General features: G+C 37.9%; 1 protein-coding gene across 1 annotated transcript in view; it reads left to right on the forward strand.

Annotated features, from left to right (window-relative positions):
- The window catches only part of PLEKHA5 (pleckstrin homology domain containing A5), a 71960-nt gene extending 62646 nt beyond the window's left edge, over positions 1-9314 (forward strand). The window contains exons 23-27 of the mRNA XM_029084756.1: positions 2245-2403; positions 3748-3875; positions 4636-4781; positions 5932-6016; positions 9030-9314. Of these exons, the coding sequence (XP_028940589.1) occupies positions 2245-2403; positions 3748-3875; positions 4636-4781; positions 5932-6016; positions 9030-9048 (537 nt within the window). The 3' untranslated portion in view covers positions 9049-9314. The remainder of the gene's footprint in view (positions 1-2244; positions 2404-3747; positions 3876-4635; positions 4782-5931; positions 6017-9029) is intronic.
- Positions 9315-20969: the final 11655 nt, after the last annotated feature.

Consider the following 20969-nt stretch of genomic DNA (forward strand, 5'->3'; position numbering starts at 1 on the left):
GGAGAGGTGCTCCAGCCCTCGGAAAAATAAATGAGTTTATTAAAGGGTAAAGGGTTGGGAGAGAGGAGAAAGATATAACTACTTGTCATTAACCAGGAAATAATATCCTGAATATACATCTAAAAAAAAAAAAAAAAAAAACCCAAAAAAACCCAAAAAAAACCCCTAAAAAACCCAAACCCAGATTCAGGGTAGTGGATGTTAGACAGCCTATTACTGTCTAACTGCTAAGAATTAGTTTTCTTTTTCAGTACCTTAATCAAGGTTGGTTGGTTGTTTTTTTAAATCTTCTGGCATACTTTTTTCCTCAAACCACACTGGTTTTTGATTATTTTTTTTTTCCTTTTCTGACATAGAAATTCCTTCTTTTATGTTTAGTAGGCATTTTTAGTAGGCATTTTAACATCTGATTTTCCAAAACCAGATTAAATGCATTGCATTGTTAAGAAATCACGTATTTCCAAAGAAGTTTTGTTTTTTCTTTTCCTCTGAGCATGCTGAGCTGCCTTCAGAGCTATACAAGTTACTCATCCTTCACCAGCATTGGATCCCCAGAAGACACTGAATTCAAATTGTACCTTTGCATGAGAGGATCTGTATTTGGGCTGACATCATGAATGTTATATATGAAGGAGGCTCCTACAAATATTTTGGTGATTGACACTGCGTTTCTCAAGAAGGGGACGTACAAAGCAAAGCTTTGCAGATTTTTTTTTTAGGTGTTTTTTGGTTGATTTTTTTGTTTGTTTTTTAGTTTTTTCAGAGGTGTGTGAGCTTTACCACTTCCCTATGGTATCACTTCATACCTCAGGGTGAGGAAGCTGCAGTCATACGTGTCATACCTGCCTCGCCAGCACACTGGGAGCAGAGTTGGGCAAATCCTCAGTGCCAGCACCACCTGCTATACGGCCAGCACACTGGGAGCAGAGTTGGGGAAGTGGCCAAATCCTCAGTGCCAGCACCACCTGCTATACAGAGCTTGGAAGAATTTTGTTCATGTCAGCATATTCTTCAGTCTTTTGTGTGCATTCAGTGCTATAAGAAATGTATAGAATAAGTGAGAAAGCATCTGAATTGAATATTTAACTAGTAGTCCAAACTACAAAGTCACTTTTTTTTAATCACAACTTACTTTCTTCCAGAATGCTATTTGGCAAAAAGCCCCAAGGTGAGGTATTCCACTGTAGTAATAGCTCATATTTTTAAAAGCATAATTTCTATGCCTGTTCCTTTTTATACAGAAAAATAGTGCAACGGCATTAACAGCTGGAAGCCTTTTCAACTGGAGTTTGTTTGGGATTTTTTTTAAGAATTGGAGGAAAAAAATGATTTTATAAACAGCCTGCTGTGTGATTTTTTAAGTGATTATCAAAATACAAAAGGAAGTTGCTTCACAATTGTTATTGTTTGCGACAAGTGTATGATACGGGTACATACTTTAGTTAGGAAAGTAGAGAGATTGATTTGTGAACTGACTTATGTGGAATTTCCTCTTAACAGAGTGCATGTGCTAAATCACAGGAATTCGGCCACAAGATTTCATGGCTACTATTTTTCTCTGCCCTAGTACTTAGTTTGATAAGACATGAACCTCACTTCAGTTTGGTTTGCTACTCTGCAAACATAATGTTCACAGCTCACAACCTTAAGTCACCTCTAGTATCTTTTTTTTATATCAAATTATTCTTTGTGCAATGGATTTTTATTTTTTTTTAAGGAATAAGTAATATCCTCTCCCATTATCAGATGCTATGTTGTCCTCTGTTAAATCAGTTAACAGTGTAGGCTTGGCAGATACCCAAGATAATTGGATAAAGTCCACACAGGTGCACTGTGAATTTTGTAGTGAGAGCAAATTTTTAACCATCATCCTTTTAAAAAAAAAAAATCAGTGTTTATGAATGCAAATAAGAATGCTACTAATCCTGTGTGTGACTGAGATAAATATGAATGGAATTTCAGAAGATAAAGGGGACTAATAGAAATGCTAGAGATTTGAGGGAGTTGTGCAGAGAAAGTACAATAATCTTGCAGAGAAAAAAATTATTAGGCTGAACTCTTTTGAAAGGTACAAAAATGAGAAAATTCTAAGTCCTTAACAATTTCAATTTTGCATATTGTGATGTGGTATGCTTAAAGTGTTTTAAGTATTTTTTGATCACAGTCAGAGGACAGTGCAAGATGTAGAAATGAGATTGCAAAAACTTTTTAAGAATACGTCTGTGTATCCATTTTGTTCCATAGAATCGAAAAAAGGATGATATTGTATCTAGTAATATGAGAGAATTAGAGAGCACCAGTAAAGAAAATAATTTTAAACAAAATAATGAAAGTCCTGGAGAAGAAATAGTGCAACTAAGGCATGATGGAGAGCAAGAACATAATTCAAGTTTTACTAAAGAGGTACTAAATTGTCTTTTATTGAACTGTTCATCAGCTTGTCTGTCTTGCAGCAGAAAAATGTTTTGAGTCACAGACAGCAGAGTATGGGAAATTGAGGCGGTTCCTTTTGCTTGTAAGATTAAGATTTTTTTTTTTTAATAGAACAAATATTCTATAGAGAAGTGCAAAATTGTATCAGATCTGTCTGTAGCTGAGAAATTAAATTTTCTTGTAAATATTGCCTTCCTAAATTTCATTTTGTTTAACTTTATCTGTTACTATCTTGATTGATTGATTGATTGGAAAATTTAAAAATTATGGTCTTTACTTCTTTGGAAACAAAACTGATACTAATGCATCTTTAAACCAAAATCATTGATCTGTGCGTTGCTTAGGCTATATCAGTGTAGTTTTTAAAAATCATTTCATACACCTGACTTCTTTTGTTTGGTTGGCTTTAGTGCTTCAAATAGTTTATAGGAAGCAGAATAAAGCTGGCACAAGGATTTATACGTGGAAGTAGACAGTAACTGTAGTTTGTACCATTTGGTCACCGGGTTGATCTCTGTCTTGAAATACTCTCAAACTCACTGGGTAGTGGGTTACCTTGGTGTTTCTTGTACTAAAGCACCCTGAACACTCAGTAAAAGCAGACAGACTGTGAAGAACAGATTATTGCACTTGTTTCTACATAATTCTATCCTACTTATAGTTAATTTTTCTAAAAATCTTGTGTATATTCTTTTCTCCTTTTCTATCCATGTTCTTTCATTAATCATCCTTTGCTTTTACTTTTCCTCACTCATTTTTCCTTTTGTTTTCCTATTTTATTTTTAGCTCTTTAAAATGTATGTCTGATGGAGAATGGTATAAAATCAAATATTAACATCTGTCGTTATTCTCTAAAAACACTTTCTATTGAGAGTCTGTTGCTTTGTAAAGTATGCAAATCTTTTAACAGAAAATTATGTAATACACTTATATAGGTTATATCTAATCAGACCTTTAAAAGCAGTGTTCAGGTTCATCAGCAGTATATTGCAGTAGCTGGAATCTCTGTTGACATTGGGAAGAGAGGGATAGCGTGGAAAAATAGGCAGGCTGAAATCCAAAGAGTTCAGATAAGTTCTGGAAGTTATTAAGCGAAGCCCTACCCAACTCTGGTCTAAGTTCCAGGATAACTCTATTAACCTGAATGGTATTGATAAAAAAAAATTCTTAAGTTATGTAATTCTGAGTTACTAAGTATACATGATGGCAAAATTTGTCTGTTAATAAAACTGCTTCCTGATGCTGTATTTCTTATCTACCACTTATGTGTTACGTGTTACAGCTTTTGGTTTCATGATTTCAATTTTTTTATAGCTGACAAAAACTGATGATCTTTTATCAGATGCACATGTTGCATCTGACTCAAAAGAAGTGAATAATGAAGAGAAAGCAGAAAAGGAAAAGAAAAATAAATTGGAAGAAACACGTGATGGTGATACAAGGTAAAAATAAAACAAGATGTTCAGAGGCTATTTTAAACTTGCGTATTGTATTTATTAGCTGAACGGACCAAGCAACTAATGAAATACTGTTGTAAATACGTATAAGGTATATTATATGTTTTGGAGTGGTTTACATCTAGAGCAATCTAGTGAGAAACGTAACCACTGTGGGGGTTCAGTAAGAGGTGATGAGTTGGTGGGTGGAGCAATGTTTATTTTCAAGTATTACCCCAGTAATGAAGAGAGTATGTTAATAATCCTTGCTTTGGGATACAAAATGTATTTAGTAATGTCAGTTCAAGCTTCATATCAGTTTATCATAAAAGCTTCAGCCAGGGAACTTCCCTATTTTTGGAGTACTGCAAAATTAGAGGAATATTGTGTCTTGGATATTCTTCTTTAAGGATTCATAACTTTATTGTAAGTTGTGCTGCAGGTCCTAAGTGAGTTCTTACATTAGGTCATAACTTTCTGACAGCATCCTTCAGCAAAATAGATATCACACAGTAGGAAACTGCATGATTTTGTGAAGGAAAAAAGGAATTCAATCTCCAGTACTTTTTTTGGTTTTTTTTAAAGTCTAAGTTTACAAGGTAGAAGAGTTTGAAAATACGTGCTTAATTTATATTATACAAACTTGCAAGTTGCAACTTTTTTCTATTAACAGAAGAAAATTAAATTGTAACTCCTATACTTAGTGGTTAACACCTGAAATTAAGTTAGAGTGAGTTCTAAACACCGTGCTTTTTTTTTTAACTAGCTTGCAGAGTGTGACCACAGTTACAAACCACAAACCCAAAACCAGCTCAGAAGAAAGTGAAGTAGTTAGTGTTCAAGAACAAGGAGGGATTATTTCTTCATTTGAATTAGCAGCACAGTCTTCAAAAGGAACTCAGGCAACAGAAGGTATGGAAAAGAGTTAGACCAAAGCACAACTCATACAGTACATATGTAAAACTTTATTTCATTTTGATCATGTCTTTTTATGCTCTGAAACCTTTGTGGAGTGAAAGTGCTGACCTAGTCTAGATGTCAAGTGTATGATTTTACAACGTAGAGAAAAATAGTTTCCCAGTGGACAACTACAGAAATTCTATTTTTCTGAGGTTTTAATGTAAATTTTATGGTTGCATTTAATTCAGGGAGTTAAATAACTGTTGCCAGAAATTGAGTCATAGTGTGGTTGTCAGTTGGAGCAAATCCTTTCCTATTCACCTTGTGGAATAGCATCCCAATCCTGAATATGTATAGATTATTTTCCCTTACCTCCTTGCTAACAAATGGCCTCAGGTGTGCCCAAGGTTGAGGAATCCTTGAAAGTTTCCAATATATCTAGTAGATTTTGAACTAGAAAGTAAAAAACCACAGTTTAGTCACATTTTCAGGAGTAAGAAAAGATGAAGAAACAGAAAACGCTGACTGGTGGAATAACCGGTGGTGTACTACTTTGCAAGAAGGCAAGGCCTGGAGTAAAGCAAAATTGTTTGCAAAAAGAAAAAGAGTGGAGTGTGTAGGGGAGGAGGAAGGAAGGAGATAGAATTTAGGACATTATTGGGATATTTGATGATGGGAATGGTTAAGTAAGCCAATTTATGGATATGAAAGGTGGCCTGGACCTTTGTAGTGCAGTCAGCAATCCTTGCTGTGTCTTGATAATCAAAACCAGAACTTGTAAATACGTTTTAAAGTGCTCAGTTAGTCTAAGCTGGGATATAAAGGTGGGTCTGGGAGTATCCTGACTAGTTAAATTTTACTTTTTTTTTTTTCTCTCTCCCCTCTCTCTCTCTTTGCAATATAAATAACACATCAGCATTCACGTAACCATTGCTTGCTCCTTAGGTGTTCTACTGGTCATTTCTAGGCCTGGGTAATGATCTTTCTTGAGAACAGCTATGCTCTCCCCTGAACTTGTAGTCACTGCACTGATCAGATTTTAACTCTTTACTTCTGTAGCTTTCATTTGGTTCTGCTCATACTATAGCCTGAAATGGTGATTTTCAAGCTTATATTTATTATGTAACTTGTATTCTTATTTCTCTTGCTGTATGCTTTGCAGTGAAAAGTTTGCCTTCTTCACCAGAATCGTCATTGTCACCAGCCCCATCTACCCAGACGCAGCTCACAGAAGGATCACATTTCATGTGTGTATAGTTACAGAGAAGTACGTCCTTTTTTCCCCACCCCTCCTGCCATTTTCCTCATATTTTTCTAAGTTTATGTATTCTAGTTGTTTTTTCTTGAGAAACATCTGTAGATAATACTTGGCAAGACAAAGTTATCTGCCATGTTGAATATAAATTTAGCAGAAAACAAAACAAATAAATGTACTGATTTACTTGCAAGTAACGTATTCTCTATCCAAATACTAAGAGAAAGGACTAATTGGCTTATCAAGCACATTCTCCACAACTGGCAAGGGAATAAATAGCCTTTTGAATTACATGAGAGGCCTAAGCTGTTACAAAACAGACACCCAGTTAAGGCATCAGTGCTCAGGTGCAAATGAATCTTGATGCTTCAATCGTGGTAATAAGCAACTAGAGCTGGATCTCTTAGTGATGGGTAGGAGGGAATGGTCTAATGGCCCAAGGATTTTATGGCTTAAGACAAAGGTGACTGAGGCATGAGAAACAGAGAGGGGAAAAAATGAGGGTGGGAGAAGTGTAACAATTACAAAATTCTTTTTATTTTTTCTTTTTTTTCCCCCCTTTCTATAGAGATAACCCTACACAGCTTCTCTTCTTTTGTCATAGTAAGTGATTTCTTCTAGGAATGAAGTTAGAAAGCATGAGTTAGGCTAGATTTACGTGTTCCTACCTGTGATGTTACCTACTTAATGATGGAAATGGAAATATAAGTAAACATATTTGTTTATACAAATGTTTAAAGAAATTAATAGGATACCAATGTGGATGCTTCAGCACTTTACCAGCATTTAAATCAATCCGCTTTTCTTTGTTATCAGGAAGTACCTCTTTAAATAAGCTTTCTCCTAAAAGAGTGAGCTTTGTTTCAATGGTAATGTTAAATGCCATAGCTAATGTAACTTAAGAAAACTTTAAAATCCAGACATTTTCAGTCAGGAGATCTGAAAATAATTTTTTTGTTTGTTTGTTTACTGTCCCAATTTGTATTGCCAAGCTTTCATTTTAGCAAAATCAACTTATTAATGACAGACACCTTTCTCGTATGGCCAGGAAACTATATATATTCTTCAATAAAAAAACTATTTTTGTCTTTTTCTCCTTTTGAGAGTGAAAAATGTACTTTTCACATTCAGAACTGACACCTGTGTTGCTGGCTTCCTGATGGATGGTCTGTCATGATTAGATCCATCTTGGACTTTTGGACTTTTATTCAAAAGTGTTAGTACAGAACTATTTAAAAACAATAAGTGGGACTATTTTTATACTATTTTTTCTGGAAATACTGATTTTTGTTAATGCTTTTCAGTATAAATACACATGCATTTATCAGGCTGCTTCTTTTTAAATAGGACAGACGTTACTCCATCAACTCAGTTTCAGGTCAATAATGAAACTGAAACTGAAGTGCTGAATTTTGTCTGTAGCCACAGCACGCCTGTCTGGAAAGGGGAAGCAACCTATAACTTCACCAGAAATTTATTACTAATTGCATTAAGTTGCTTTCAGCTCTTGTCATCAGCTCCAGCGATCAGATCAGCAAAATATTTTTTGAAGGATTTATGCTAAATATGAGATTAGCAAAAATGAAGTGCTCACCTGCTTTGTAACTTAATGTCCAAGCCTTGACGTCCCACAGTGGGGTGTATCCTCATAGATAATACTGTAGCTGTAACATTGCCATGTTAAATACGGTTCTGCAAAGAGGCCTTAATGGCTTATGACAAAATGGTGCATCTGGGATGGCGCTTGTAAAACTAATGCTCTGCTTACACATGCCTCACTATATTGAAAGGATTCCAGAACTTAAAATACATCTGTTGTGGCTGTTTATTATTTGAATTGAGTTGGAGAGAGCATTCAACTATATGTGTATACATCCCATATTACTTTGCGGCACTTGATGCCTCTGTTGTTTGCTTCCTTGGAGCTTCAAAACAAATTTATGCCATGAGCTGAGCCTACTGCACGTAGATGTATGGAGCACAGTCTGCTTGCCTGCAGTATGTGCTGTCCCTTATCTTCTCAGGTTGTTGTTCCAGTATCCCAGTGCTTTGTTGAAAGAGAAGGTCTTTTAATGTGCAAGAACTCGGTGTCTCTTAGATGCAAGAAATCCTCTGTGGTAGGGGGAATTTCAGAGCTGTGGGCTCAGCCCTTTTCAAGCAACATCTGGAAAATGTATGGTAGATTTCAGAGAATAATGAGGTAATACCTATATTTGGCTTTTACAGTCAATTAGTAAAATGATACTCTTGGCACAGTGCTAGGGGAATTTGGCATAGGAAGTTGGTGGCACAGGATATTGTAGGACTAAGGAAAAACCCATTAACACAAAGCTACTTTCATTGTCACAGCTCTTGCTTTGCAGAGACCAATCTGGATGTGTACCACTGCCATTGTTACCTTTTAAGCATTACATTTACACTGCATAATGCTGGCACAATGACATTTTGTACAGCACCTAGATCCAAAGCTCAAACATTTTTACTAACATGTTAAAAGCTACTAATAGATGTCCTTTCAGCAATTACCAAAATACAGAAATCTCTGGGTGGAGCACTTGAACTTCAGAATACCTTACAGCTATGCTGCCATTATGGTGTAGCAACTGAATAATATTGCATCTCTCTTCAAACTGTGCTTGTCATTTGTAAGAGCAATGAGGATCTTTCCTATTACTACCAGTTTTATACGAAGAACATTTGGAGATGGCTGTGTACAACAGGATAAACCTCTCAGAATAAACAGACTTTCATAGGAAGTTGTGTAAATTTGAACAAGGCTTGCTTTTGCTCCTTGCTGTCAAAGTTATCTTGACAGCAGCATTATTCATCAGGAAAACTGGTTTTGGAAACAACTGATTTCTAAGATACTTTATTATGTTCTACACCATTGATAACTACTGCTAGGATGAGGTCAGAAATTCCTTGCTGTGTTTAATCCCAAGAGTTGCTTTACACAATATTCTGTTGTTGCTAAAATAGAGTAACTTATTTTATGTCTCTTTCAGCACTAACGGCTTCTGTTGAAAAAATTCATGCCTGAGATGTATGGACCTGAGCTATGAAAATATGAGAAGATATTGTACAGTATATTTTAAATCTATGAAATTCATAGTTCTGATGCTTTTGGCCACAGAGCATCATTTTATCACTTCCTGGAAAATGTTTATTCCAAGAGAGCTTTAAATGGCCCACATGTACACTCAACAACTTTCAGATTGTTCTCCTGATACCAGCTTGCTGCTATGATTTCTGTGCACATAAAATAAAGGCTCTTTTTAATGTGCAGCCTACAGTCAGAACTTTATTTGATATTCTCCAGAATTTAGTGTTCATTTAATTACGGATCATATAAGTTTACTTTTTGGCTTCTTTTAGATTCATAACTCGGTTAATTCTACATACTAAACCTTGTTTTACACTTTTTAAACATTACAATTTCTTGTTTTAACATTTTATTTGTAAAATTTTTATATATATATATACATATAGATATATTTAAAATGTGCCATTTTTATTATTGCTTAGTAAAATATGTCCTGTTTCTGCTGTAATTATTTCTTGGTCAGGTTGCAATGTCAGCAGTTACTGCCACACTTCTGTCAACATATACGTTAATGTAAGTGGTTATTTTTTCTTAAATAAAATGGAGTGTAGGTATTTTGAGGTACTGGGCTTTTCCTTTGTTGGGTTAGGGTGTGTACAGCAATAAGCAGGTTTTCAATCCAGTACTTAGTTTGTGTACAAATGTAATTATGTTCATTGTGTATATATTATACAATGAGCACATACGATGTAAGTATAAGAAGCCACTTATTATTGTTCAAATACAAATGTTCATATCCCATTTCTTTTATATCATATTAAATAAATGTTGATGTTCTCAAGGACTTGTATGGTTAGTATTTTTTCCAGCAAACAGATGTCACACTGTGTTCCGCCTTTTGATGCGGGGAATGCAACAATTCTTATCTCGTTGGCGACATCACCTGTCAACCAGAGTAGCAGTGACAGACTCTTCAGAGATTCCAGTCTTCCTCTACGGGAAAGAATAACGCTGCAACACAGAACAAAAAGACAACTTGAGACTGAGATGCAAGAAATACAGGTTCAGCTCCTGACTCTCCCAGACTTGTGTCATGATGTTGGAATAATCACTTAGTCATTCTGTGCCTCCATTCCCTGCCTGTTTACTCGAGAGGTAACAGCCTGTTTTACTGGGGTGTGGTGAGTAGTAATTCAGTGTTTGCAAATGTTGAATGACACGTTCAGTGGGGTTAAGGAGAGAAGTTTGATGATTCCTTGAGGTTTTGACATCTGCAAAGCATCTTCCAGAAACTGAAAGAAAACCTGAAATGATTTGTCAAGTGTCATCGTACTACAGATGTTACTGGCTTCATTTTTCCATCTCGCACAGCTGTCTGAATTTGCCTGAGACAAAAGAGGTTTAGAAAAGAATGATGGAAAATTAAAATATTTAAGGAAAGCTTTTGAATCTAGAATGTAAAGCTAAGAAATCTTTTAAAGGTTCAGGCAACTGCTGTGTGCTTCAGTGCATGTGCATGCCATAAGTGGTAAGGCAGGTTTCGTAAGACAACTGCCAGCTCCTCTGGTGCTTTTTTATCACACAAATCATATCCTGTTCAGGTTAATATTGCTGTACTAGAGACTATATAATTCATTGTGCTTTTCCATAGAGGAGGGCCTGAGACTGATACACAGTTTGAAATTAACTCTCTATCATTGTCCCCCTAAGTAGGAGTTTGTGTTTGTTGTAACCTTTTGCTGCTCACAGCTCTGCTGGCAGTTCTTCCTGGGGCTCTTTGCCATGAAGACACGGAGCACGCTGTCCGTCTACCTGTCGTTTTGCCATTTTCTTTGAAAAGTGAAGAAATAGGAAGCAGAATTTAGCAGCAGAGCTTGGAGGGTCATAGTGAAAGAGATGGCTGAAAGAAAAAAAGATGAATCATCATGCAGACAGACAGCATGGAGCTGAAAGTTTGATCAAATAGTCTTTCTTCTTATTTTTTGGAACAGTGGCCCTAAATTAGTGCATCCTTCCATCCAAAACATTAGAGCAAAGAGGAGGAATGTGATTTTCATTGCTCAACCAGCAAAGGTTTAAGCTCAGTGGTATCATTGGAACACCTGGGGCAAAGCAAATCGGACACACCCAGTTCTCTCCCTAACCCTTCTAGGGAGAGCTGTTCCACTGTTGAGCTTCGCAATCTTTTTCTGTCCTTGCTGCCAAGAAAAGAATTGCAACCAATAAAGGAAAGAATGACTAAGTGGTTTTTGGACATTTATAGGTCTTGCCTGTGTTTAAAGCAGCTGTCAGTTTGGTATATCTGTGATGTACGTGCAGTTTATGCTGAAGCTGGGGGAGTGTGGGAGGATTAGCAAGCTTTTGCTGGTATAAATGTTGGCAAAGACAGCAAATGTAAATGGTGCAGGAATGTAGTAATGCTCATAGACTATAATTTCACTTCCTGTGGGCACTTGCAGCAAAGGCTTGCAGTTTCATTGGGTGCTCTATTTTTTTGTGTCTTATGGAAAAAATTTACAGCTTTGTGTTATCACAGAGCATCTACTGTCTCTTACCTCATCAGAATCATACTCCGGAGATACAGAAATATCAGAATACTGATATTGTCAGCCTTCAAACATCTATTTTAAGTTTGTATCTAGGATATTTTTATATTTCTGACTGATTGCTTTATTGGCTATTGCACTGACACTTGTATATATGGAACATGTGCTTTTTTTCAAAAGCAAGAGTCCTTAGGAATAATGCAACACATTCTCTACAGATGTTCATGCTGTTCAGAACCAATTACATCTATTTTTGTCTTTTGTTCACCATTTCCATTGTTCCAAGACTACTAGAGAATGTGATTCTTTTAAGTCCCTTAATAAAGTGACGTTACTCAAAAAGTTATAGTTGGTGTCTTGGCAGTTTTTGTATGTTGTGGACTGGCTCGAAGAGAAAGACCTCACCAGGCAGTTGAAACCCAAACCTTGTTTATATTGTTACTGAGGGGCAAGAAGTAGTCTTCTGGTAATATTTCCTCATAAACATATCTGTCATAAAATGAATCCAATCAGGTTCTATTTTCAGGAAATCAGAAAAATTTTAAACAGTTCATTTCTATCTGAATTGCTTTAGTTGGACAGTCTGGGAAAGAATTATTACCCACCCTATTGGATCCACTAGATGTAGTAACCAGGAGTACATACATGAAAAACATTAATGGATTACACTGTTAGTAACAGATCTAATAAATTCTCTAGTACTTGGACTGGTGGCTTAAGTTATATCCTGGCTGAGTAAAGCAGCAGAGAGGGAGATCTTTCACCAGTGGTGGTGCTGGTTAACTCTTACCCCAAACTTTTCATTATATTCTAACAATGAGGTGGTTTTCTTTTTTCTTTTCTAATAAAACAAGCCATAAATAGTACTCATTCAGATCTCAGAAGTGGGTCATCATGTCTTTTCTGCACAGTACTTTTTTGTCCTCGTGATCCTGGATTTTGCTATACTTATTTTATCAAGTTATTCTAGGGTAGTTTAATCTTATTTCAGTTTGAATCCTCAGTTAAAATGTTATTTTCCATCCTTTAGAAAGTTGACATTTAAATGGCTAATGAACAAATTGCCTGCACTTGGCATTAATAATATATCTGAAACAACTTAATTTAACGTTTTTAAGGATGCACGTGAAGATAACAAAGCAACATCTGGCCTTCATTTCTTCTAAAGAACATTATATATACTTGCTGTTATATCCTTGGAGCTGTTTAGCTTGTCCATATGGGAACATTGAAGAAGTTGCTACAAAATAAAATGGAATATACTGGTGACTGAAAGCAAACGTCTGGCCCAAAATGAAGGCTAAAAGCAGCTGCTTTCTGAACTTGACAAGCACAACTTGTTACTCAGCTGTTCCAGATGTGTCACTATTCAAATATTACTTGTGGAATGAAGTTTTTCTATTTTTTGGTGATGTTTCTTCATTCTGTCGTATGCCAAAAAAAAAATGTTTTTAAGGGCTGGCTAAATATTATCGAGCTGTTGTTGTGAAACTGCAAGCAACTCTTAATTGGAGCTATGGATAAGTAACATCACCACAGCAGTTGCTAATTGGCTTGCGTGGCAGTCTTGCTATGGAGGTGTTTAAGAGGACTTATTTAGGCTGGGTTAGGTTCTGTCTGGAGTAAAAGAAAAAGCTGTGAGCAAATGGTGCTGTTTCCAGTGGACTGCAGTAGAGTATATCAGGACAAAAACAGATGTGATCTCATTAACTGCTTTATTGCTGAAACCAAACCTAGAATAAGGAATTAATTTTTTGTCAAATTCTATCCAGATCCCTGTTCTATGAAACAGGAATACTTCAAAGAATTTCAGACTAAAAATGGAAACACTCTCTTCCTCTTTTGAAGGTGAAATGAGTACTGTTTAAAAAAAAAAAAAAAAAAGGCAGCAGACCCTGTAGGTTTAACTTTATACGTAGAAGAAGCAAGATTTACTTATGGCCTAGAGATCTGGTCAATGAAAACTTGCAGAAAAATACCTGATCCTCATCTGTTGTTATCTGGTAGTTTTCCTGAATCACACTGATATGACTGGCACTGTCCAGGACTCTCTTCTGCAACTTTCAGTCCACTCCAGCCCAACGTGTCAAATATTCTGCGTTCCTTGTATGGAGAAAAAATGCCTTATCCATACAACAGCTGTCTGTCCCTACACAAGCAGATGAGTCTGGGCCACCAGTTTCTTGCTTGAAATCACTAAACACTGCAGGTGCTTAGCACTGTGAAAGATCAAGCTCAAAGCATATCATGTGAGACACCACACGTTTCCAAGTTACTTGCATATGAACTTCCCTTATTTTCAGCAACAGATTCTATTTAGAAGAAAAAAAAAATATATATTTTTTCACATTGCTAGAAATCAAATAACTAGTAGGTACAAATATGTAATAATTTTTTTATATAAAATTGTCATTAATTGACAAGAGTACCTTTCAAAGTGATTGGGAAAAGCTGCGAAATTCAGCAACTCAACTCATAAAAATCACCTCTTCGTAGTATGAATTTATACCAACTCTTGATGCTGATTGCACGTGTAGTCGACTGCCCTCTATTGTGCAACTTCTTGGTAAAATCCCAAGTCAGCAAGAAGATGGAAGCTGTTTTAGATGCTTTGGCTTTAAAGATTTTTTTTTTATTTTTTTTTTTTTTGTGCTCATTCACCAGTCTTGGAAACAGCTGTTCGTGACTGTTGCATTTATTCTTTCTATACATGGAAATGGTCATATCTAGACAGAGAGAAAAAAGACAACTGAACTTTCAGATTAATGTTTTCTGATGGTTGTGTCTGCTGCTATCTCGTGTTGGATTTCAGGCTGCCTGGAGAGTGTCTCAGAGAGTTTATACATACAAGGGCTGGTACTGCACAGAAGCCAGCTTGTGTATGAGTGGGGACCAGCTGAAGGTGTCATTTCATGAGCTAGGAGACCATGTGGAAAACTGGATTGTTTGATTTAAAGCACCTTTGAATAACATTTCTGGCTAGTTTTTTTACCCTGTGCCAACATAACTATAATATTTTGTAACTACTGTTTCTAGTATATTGTGCCTACAAACAATAAAAATTTTTAGTAAAGATAAAGTGCCTGGATAATGTGTGAGATTGTGATCGCTACTTACAAGGTAGCAGTTACTAATTAAAGAACCAACCTCTCAAGTACTTAAGAGATTGTGTTAGTGAAGAGGAATTGGTTAATACTCAAATGAATTGAAACATTGGGGAATCCCTACTTGCTTGTATAATCTGATTCTTTGGAATATAGGGAGGGGGGCATAACTACTCTGAACTCAGAGCATTTTATTTTAAAACTTTTATTGCATGATCTTAAGGCTGTTCCATTCAGTGTGATCAGCTAAATATAAGCCAGCTAAGCTCCTCTTCATTTCCATTATCCAGAATGTAGGACAAGGAAGAATAGAGGTCATGACATTTTGATCATTTTTGTCTCATTAATATCTTGTGGGCCCCAAAGAGCATGGTTAGGTCCTGTCTGTAAAAGGTAGGAGTCTAAAGCCTTGCTTTGAGCCATACCTATTTCAGAGAAGTGCTCTGCACAAATTACCATGCATCTTTCCCTCTCTGTCTGGTTCCAGGCTACAGCACTCCAGCTACTTCACCTTTGAACAGAATCCTTAACTTTTACAACATTTTCAAGCAATTAATCATAGGCAGCCTGTGAAGTCTAAGATCTCTTTACAGCTGCTGGCTCTAAACTCTTAGGAGGATGAGCGTATACAGGAGTGAATCCCCGTTAAAGCCTAAACACTCTAGACTCCCTAGGCAATTCCCAAACCCTCAGATAACTGCATCTTTGGCTGAATGCAGCAAACAGCATTTCTATTCAGCTGATCAGATGGTGTCCTCCAGCCACTGTTGAGGAGGTTTTGATTTTTAAGGGTGCCTAGCAAACTGGTTTTGTGTTTTGAAGAGTGCTGCTAGGGATCAATATTGCTGCAATCGGAGGCTTTCCCTCCCACAGCCCTCCCTTTTCCCTGCAGCTGTCAGCAGGCACAGACTCACTGGCTTGTGCCATATAAACAGCGTTAGTACCTGTTGGCCTTGATGGAAAAGCAGCTAATCTAAGCTTCCTTCCAGTATCTGCCCTGGGAAGATAAATGGTGTTAGCAGGGGGAACAGAAGATGAAGGGCACGTACGTTGCCAGTCCAAGTTCAAGTACTCACCCGGAAGGACCTGGACAGAACAAAGTTAGCCTCGCTGCAGCTGCTGCCGCCGCTTTCCCACTTCAGCTTTCCTCCTTTCTCCTCTCTGCCCGTGCTTTTGTCCTCATGGCGTGGTTTCCATTGTATAGTAGTTTTAAGGGATGAAAGCAAATGATTGCTGATGGGTGACATGATAGTGCTTTAAATGGGAATGCAGATTGGTTCCAATACCAAGCAATATAGTAACGCGGACAAAGCAAGTGGCGGCAGCACAATAGGCTCAGAGTGATCGCCGTAACCGTAAGTGACTGACAAAAGAAACTGTGATACACAAATACCCATATGTGCTTAAAAAAAAAAACCCAACCCAAACCCTGGTGTTAAAAAAAGTCCAGAACTGTCAAAAGATCCTGTGGTCTGGGAAACTGTGTAACTCGCAAGCTGTCCAGATGCGGCACAGACTGCAGCTGACCTGTCATCTTAGTAATATTTAGCGTCCCATTCTTTTCTGACTCTCTGGGAATCTGAGTGCTGAGCACGCGCAGGAAATCGGGGATTACAAACTTCTCTGAACTTTTCACTGCCAAACATTAACATGCGGATGCAGCAGCCTGTATGTAAATGATGTTATCTGAGCTGTTTTATGCATGTGTTTCCAGGATAAGAAAGGAGATTATTTCATTGTGTGAACTAATTACCTGCGAAGAAAAAAATTAGAGCCTGTATTTTTATTAACCTTTATACTCAATGATCCAGTGTTGTATATTTATTCTGTATTTTCACATATTAAGGACTTGATTCTTTAACCTAAATGAAAGAAGTTCTTGATGTGACTTTGCATAAAAAGATTTCTTTGCAAGGTTGTAGCCACATCTCAGCACCTTCCTTTGCCCATGAAATGGCGCTGCTTCACCAACCATAAAGACATCACTGTTAAATATCATGGTATTGCTACTTAATCATGCACAGCAACAATTTAAAACTGGACAATCATATAAAACTGGAACTACAAGATAAATTACTGCAAAACAGAGAAAATATGTTCTTGGCCTGATCTGGAGTTGCATACAACCAGAGCAACAGAGTTCATATTCACATAGCAGAACTGAGTCCATCTAGGAAGAGCCCTTTTGGCTTCAGGTGGACAGCCTGTATGATTAAAGAGTTAAGCATGCTTGTACTGCAAGCATCATGGTACAGGAGAGAATTTGTGCGAGAGGCTGATCTCTTGTGGTTAGTACATCTCAGCTGAAATGCAGCATGTTGCTTATTAATACTATAATTAGATAAGGGAGGAGGGGAGTAACTCTCAAATATTTCATGTTTTAATATTTGTATAGCTTTTAAACCAGCATTTCTTTTGTCAGGCTTTATTAAGCATGATGTAAACTGGGTTGGTGACGTTTGCATATATATTTTACTATAGAGCGTAAACTGATGATAATAGGTTGTGTGTACTGGAAATGAATATACGTGCAAGATGCCAAAGGAAGTTACCACAGTACAGTGCAGGATTTGTTTTTTTTTTCTTTCTGGAAAGTCCTGCTTTAAACTGGCTGCTTTGCTACCTCTTTACATGGCACTTGTGGTTGTGAAACTGGGTAGTAAATGGGACTGAGAAACTTTTGTGTCCTCAAGGTAGCAGGGAGCACAGAAAGCATGGCCTGAAGTGGTGTCAAAGGATTTCCTTGCAAGAAACAAGGCAGAAGTAGGTCATCGCTCTCTACAGAGCTGATACCTTAACACTTTTCAGTGCCTGAGTTACACTTCTATAATACACGCCTCTTTGTTGTACCTCTCATGCAGCAGCACAAGCTAAATCAAATAGTTTCCTTGACTTAGAGTCCCTAGTTCTATGCGAAGGCAGGTAGGCATGAATTATTGTAAGATGCACCACATTTAAAATTAGATCTTTTTCACCTTGCTCTAAGATGTTATAATAAAAACATGTCCCATATTTTCCAGGTTTTAAATAGCTGAATCCACTTTTCACCAGGATGAAACAAATACTTAGCATTACCAAACTCAGCTAGAAATTCAACTGTGAAGATGATGGTTCTGATAAATTATCTAGTTAAATATAATATAAAGCCAAAGTGCTGCTGTTTGTCCTGACATTAGGCCTCTATAGCAACAGCTTGCTAAGAATTTATAGTGCCACATTTTCCTACTATATTTTAAGAAGTATAGTAGGTTGTTTTGTGGCACTGAACTGTCTTAGGAAAAGTACTGGACTATTTGTTTCTTGAAAGTGTCACTAGGCAAAAATCATTAAGCACATAATAGATGTTAATCTTCATTGGAAAAGGGAAGTTTTAAAAGACTGAATAGAATCAAAAGCATTATGTGATTAAAAACTAGGCCCATCTCTATTGAGAACACTCCAAGCTTTCACTCGAAGGCTTCAAAGCCAGACAACTGTACCTCAGAGCAATCCTAGGAAAGTGACTATTACGTACATCCTAACCATTGTTAAATTGCTGCATGACAAAATGATGAAATGGTTTGCCCACTCCTGTGCAGTCAGTTGCTTTGGAAAGTCTGAGGAACTAAGCTGGGAATAGACTTCAGGAGAGGGGAATCGCTGTTTTGCCTATTAGAAGACACGCCACACAGCTGTAGGGCTTGTCATTGGGGCATTAAGCTAATTTAGGAGTTAGATCTCCCAATTCTGCAATGTGTGCCAGGCTTCCTGAGAGAGGGGCCCTCTGAACTATTTAAATTATGAATTATGGAAGGGTCACAGTGCAACTTAGACTCTCCTGTGTGATACATGCTGAGTTCTCGCTTCCTAGCAGCCATCCTCTACAGGCCAACAGTATCAGGATTTGCTGTGAGTTCCTCAAAACTCCTTAGTTCCCCAGTTCTCAGGCTGAGTTTGACATTCTGGCCCCACTGAGGTCAATGGGAATTTTGCAATCAATACCAGAGAGGCCAAAGTTTCAGACAAGGCTTGTAGAACTCATCTGAGAACACACATCTCTCATAATTTAATTTGTAATAAAGGTGGCTGTTGCGAGATTGGGTGTAAAGCACTGGATCTCAGTTTCTGTTCCATTAGTGATAATCAGCAGGGGCATAATGCAAGTTTTCGTGCTTCAAATAAAGTGTTGGAACTCAGTCAACACATGCATAATCAAAAAGACCTTACTTTCTCCTTCTTTGTTTACATGATGAGGATCTCAGCTGTGCAGCAACCATTTTCAGTCATTTCAGTAAAATGAAAGCTTTGCTGTGAATGGAATAGTCTTATAGGTGCCCCCAAACTAGTGCTTGTGTTGATTACAGCAGGGCAGTTGGCATGGATGGCAAGTTGCCTAACTGCAGCCGTGAAAGACAACGCACATATTAGAAATGGAATGGCCAGAGTTGATGAGGTAAGGTCCCACTGTTGTCGAGAGTACAAGCCCAAGCAGCTGATACTGCCACAGAAATCCTCTCAGCCTCTTGCCCCAAAGCTGCCATGCAAACGTCACAGCATACAGACGTGCTGGCCCATAACTGAGGTAACAGGAGGGGCAGTTGGTACATCAGTGGAGCTGGATTGCAGAACATGCTGTGTGTGTAGGTTTTCTACGGGCTACTGCTGCCTTCTATATGGGTTTTGCGTCGCCAGGGAGGGGGAAAAAGGGAGTACGGGAAGGCTGGATGCTGCCCCAGTTAAACCAGATTGGTGAACAGAAGGTGTGTGGGGTATTGAAGGGGGAGGAGAGGGGCAGGAGAGTTCCATTTCTGCCAGATTGCAACAATCTCCCAGTTTCAGAGGGCAGCAGTGGGGAAGTTTGCAGAGTAAGACTGGGGAGATTTGACCAGCAGGCATTGCCCTGGCTCTGTTGTCAGTATGCAGACAGGCAGCGCAATTCCTTTGGCACAGAATTGCTGCAGTGGGCTGATGAAGATCTTTTCAGTCCCCGGGCTTCCCAGTGCTGTCATGACAACAGCTACTTTCTGAAAAAAATGCTGAAGTCCGTTTTCACATTCAGTGAATGCCATGCACAGAAAAGTAGGTTGTTCTCATCAATCTCCCTCTCTCTCCCAGATTTGATTGATTGAAAATAGGGAGGAACTCTGCAATTCTATGGACTTGGCTTATTTTCCATGAACATGACAGATCCTTGATCTTATAGGAAAGGTTTAAAGAGTTATGAACTGGAAACATAATTTTTAACAGCTCAGAAGACAAATACGCTATCTGTAATAAATATTAGTGGCAAAAGACAATAATGTCATCCTGCTGGCTTTGTAATTGTTAATTTTTTTTAATTACTTTGAGTATGACGTCTGCTGTTCAGTGAATACCATACTAATGGGCAGGCTAGTTTTTGGATGCAAATCTGATTTTTTTTTAAATTCAGGCGCTTGCTCGTACTCAAGGCTAGCAAATAATAATTTCTATTTAAATACACTAATGCTGCCTATCTCTAGCTGTTTGAGGACATTCCCTGACCTGAATTTTTCTTGCAACATAAGCAGAGCAGTGGGGAGAGAAGAGAAACTGTCCAGCTGTTAAGGTTTTGGGAAATCTCGACTTTGACACCTTCTCCATGACAGTATCTTGCCCAAGGCTGACCAGACTGTATGATAAATGCGTCTTTTAAAGATAAACTCTCTCCCTTAACACTTTAGCATGCAAAGATCTGGCAATCATGGAAAATACATCATCTTAGTTGCTCGTCACTTTTAATCTCTCATGATTTAGCAGGACCCTAAATTTGTCATACACGCTGCCATGGGAATTCTGAACGTCTTTCAGGCTGCATCTAAACCTGCCTGCAGGGACTTGCTCCTTGGTCCCAGTCACGCAGCTCAGCTCAGCATCTGTGGCTCCTGGCTGGGCCTCCCTTCTCATCTTTAGAAATCATGGAGCAAGGCACGAGCAGTGTGGACATGGTTTTTATCCTCATGCGAAGCTGGGGCAAAGCCAGGGTATATGGTCGTATCTGGGAACTCAGAAAAATATTCACTGTTTTTGCAGATTTAACAATGCCTGTGACTTTGTATAACATGGGAATCGTATCTCAGCTTTGGAGAATCACAGAATAGTTGAGGTTGTAAGGCACCTCTGGAGATTGTTGAGTCCAACTCCCCTGCAGCATCAGCTAGAACAGGCCGCTCAGGACCATGTCCACATGTGTTTTGATTATCTTCAGGAACGGGGACACCACAACCTCTCTGGGCAACCCCTTCCACTGCTTGA

Source organism: Antrostomus carolinensis, unplaced genomic scaffold (genome assembly GCF_000700745.2).
Source record: "Antrostomus carolinensis isolate BGI_N321 unplaced genomic scaffold, ASM70074v2 scaffold954, whole genome shotgun sequence".
NCBI lineage: Eukaryota > Metazoa > Chordata > Aves > Caprimulgiformes > Caprimulgidae > Antrostomus > Antrostomus carolinensis.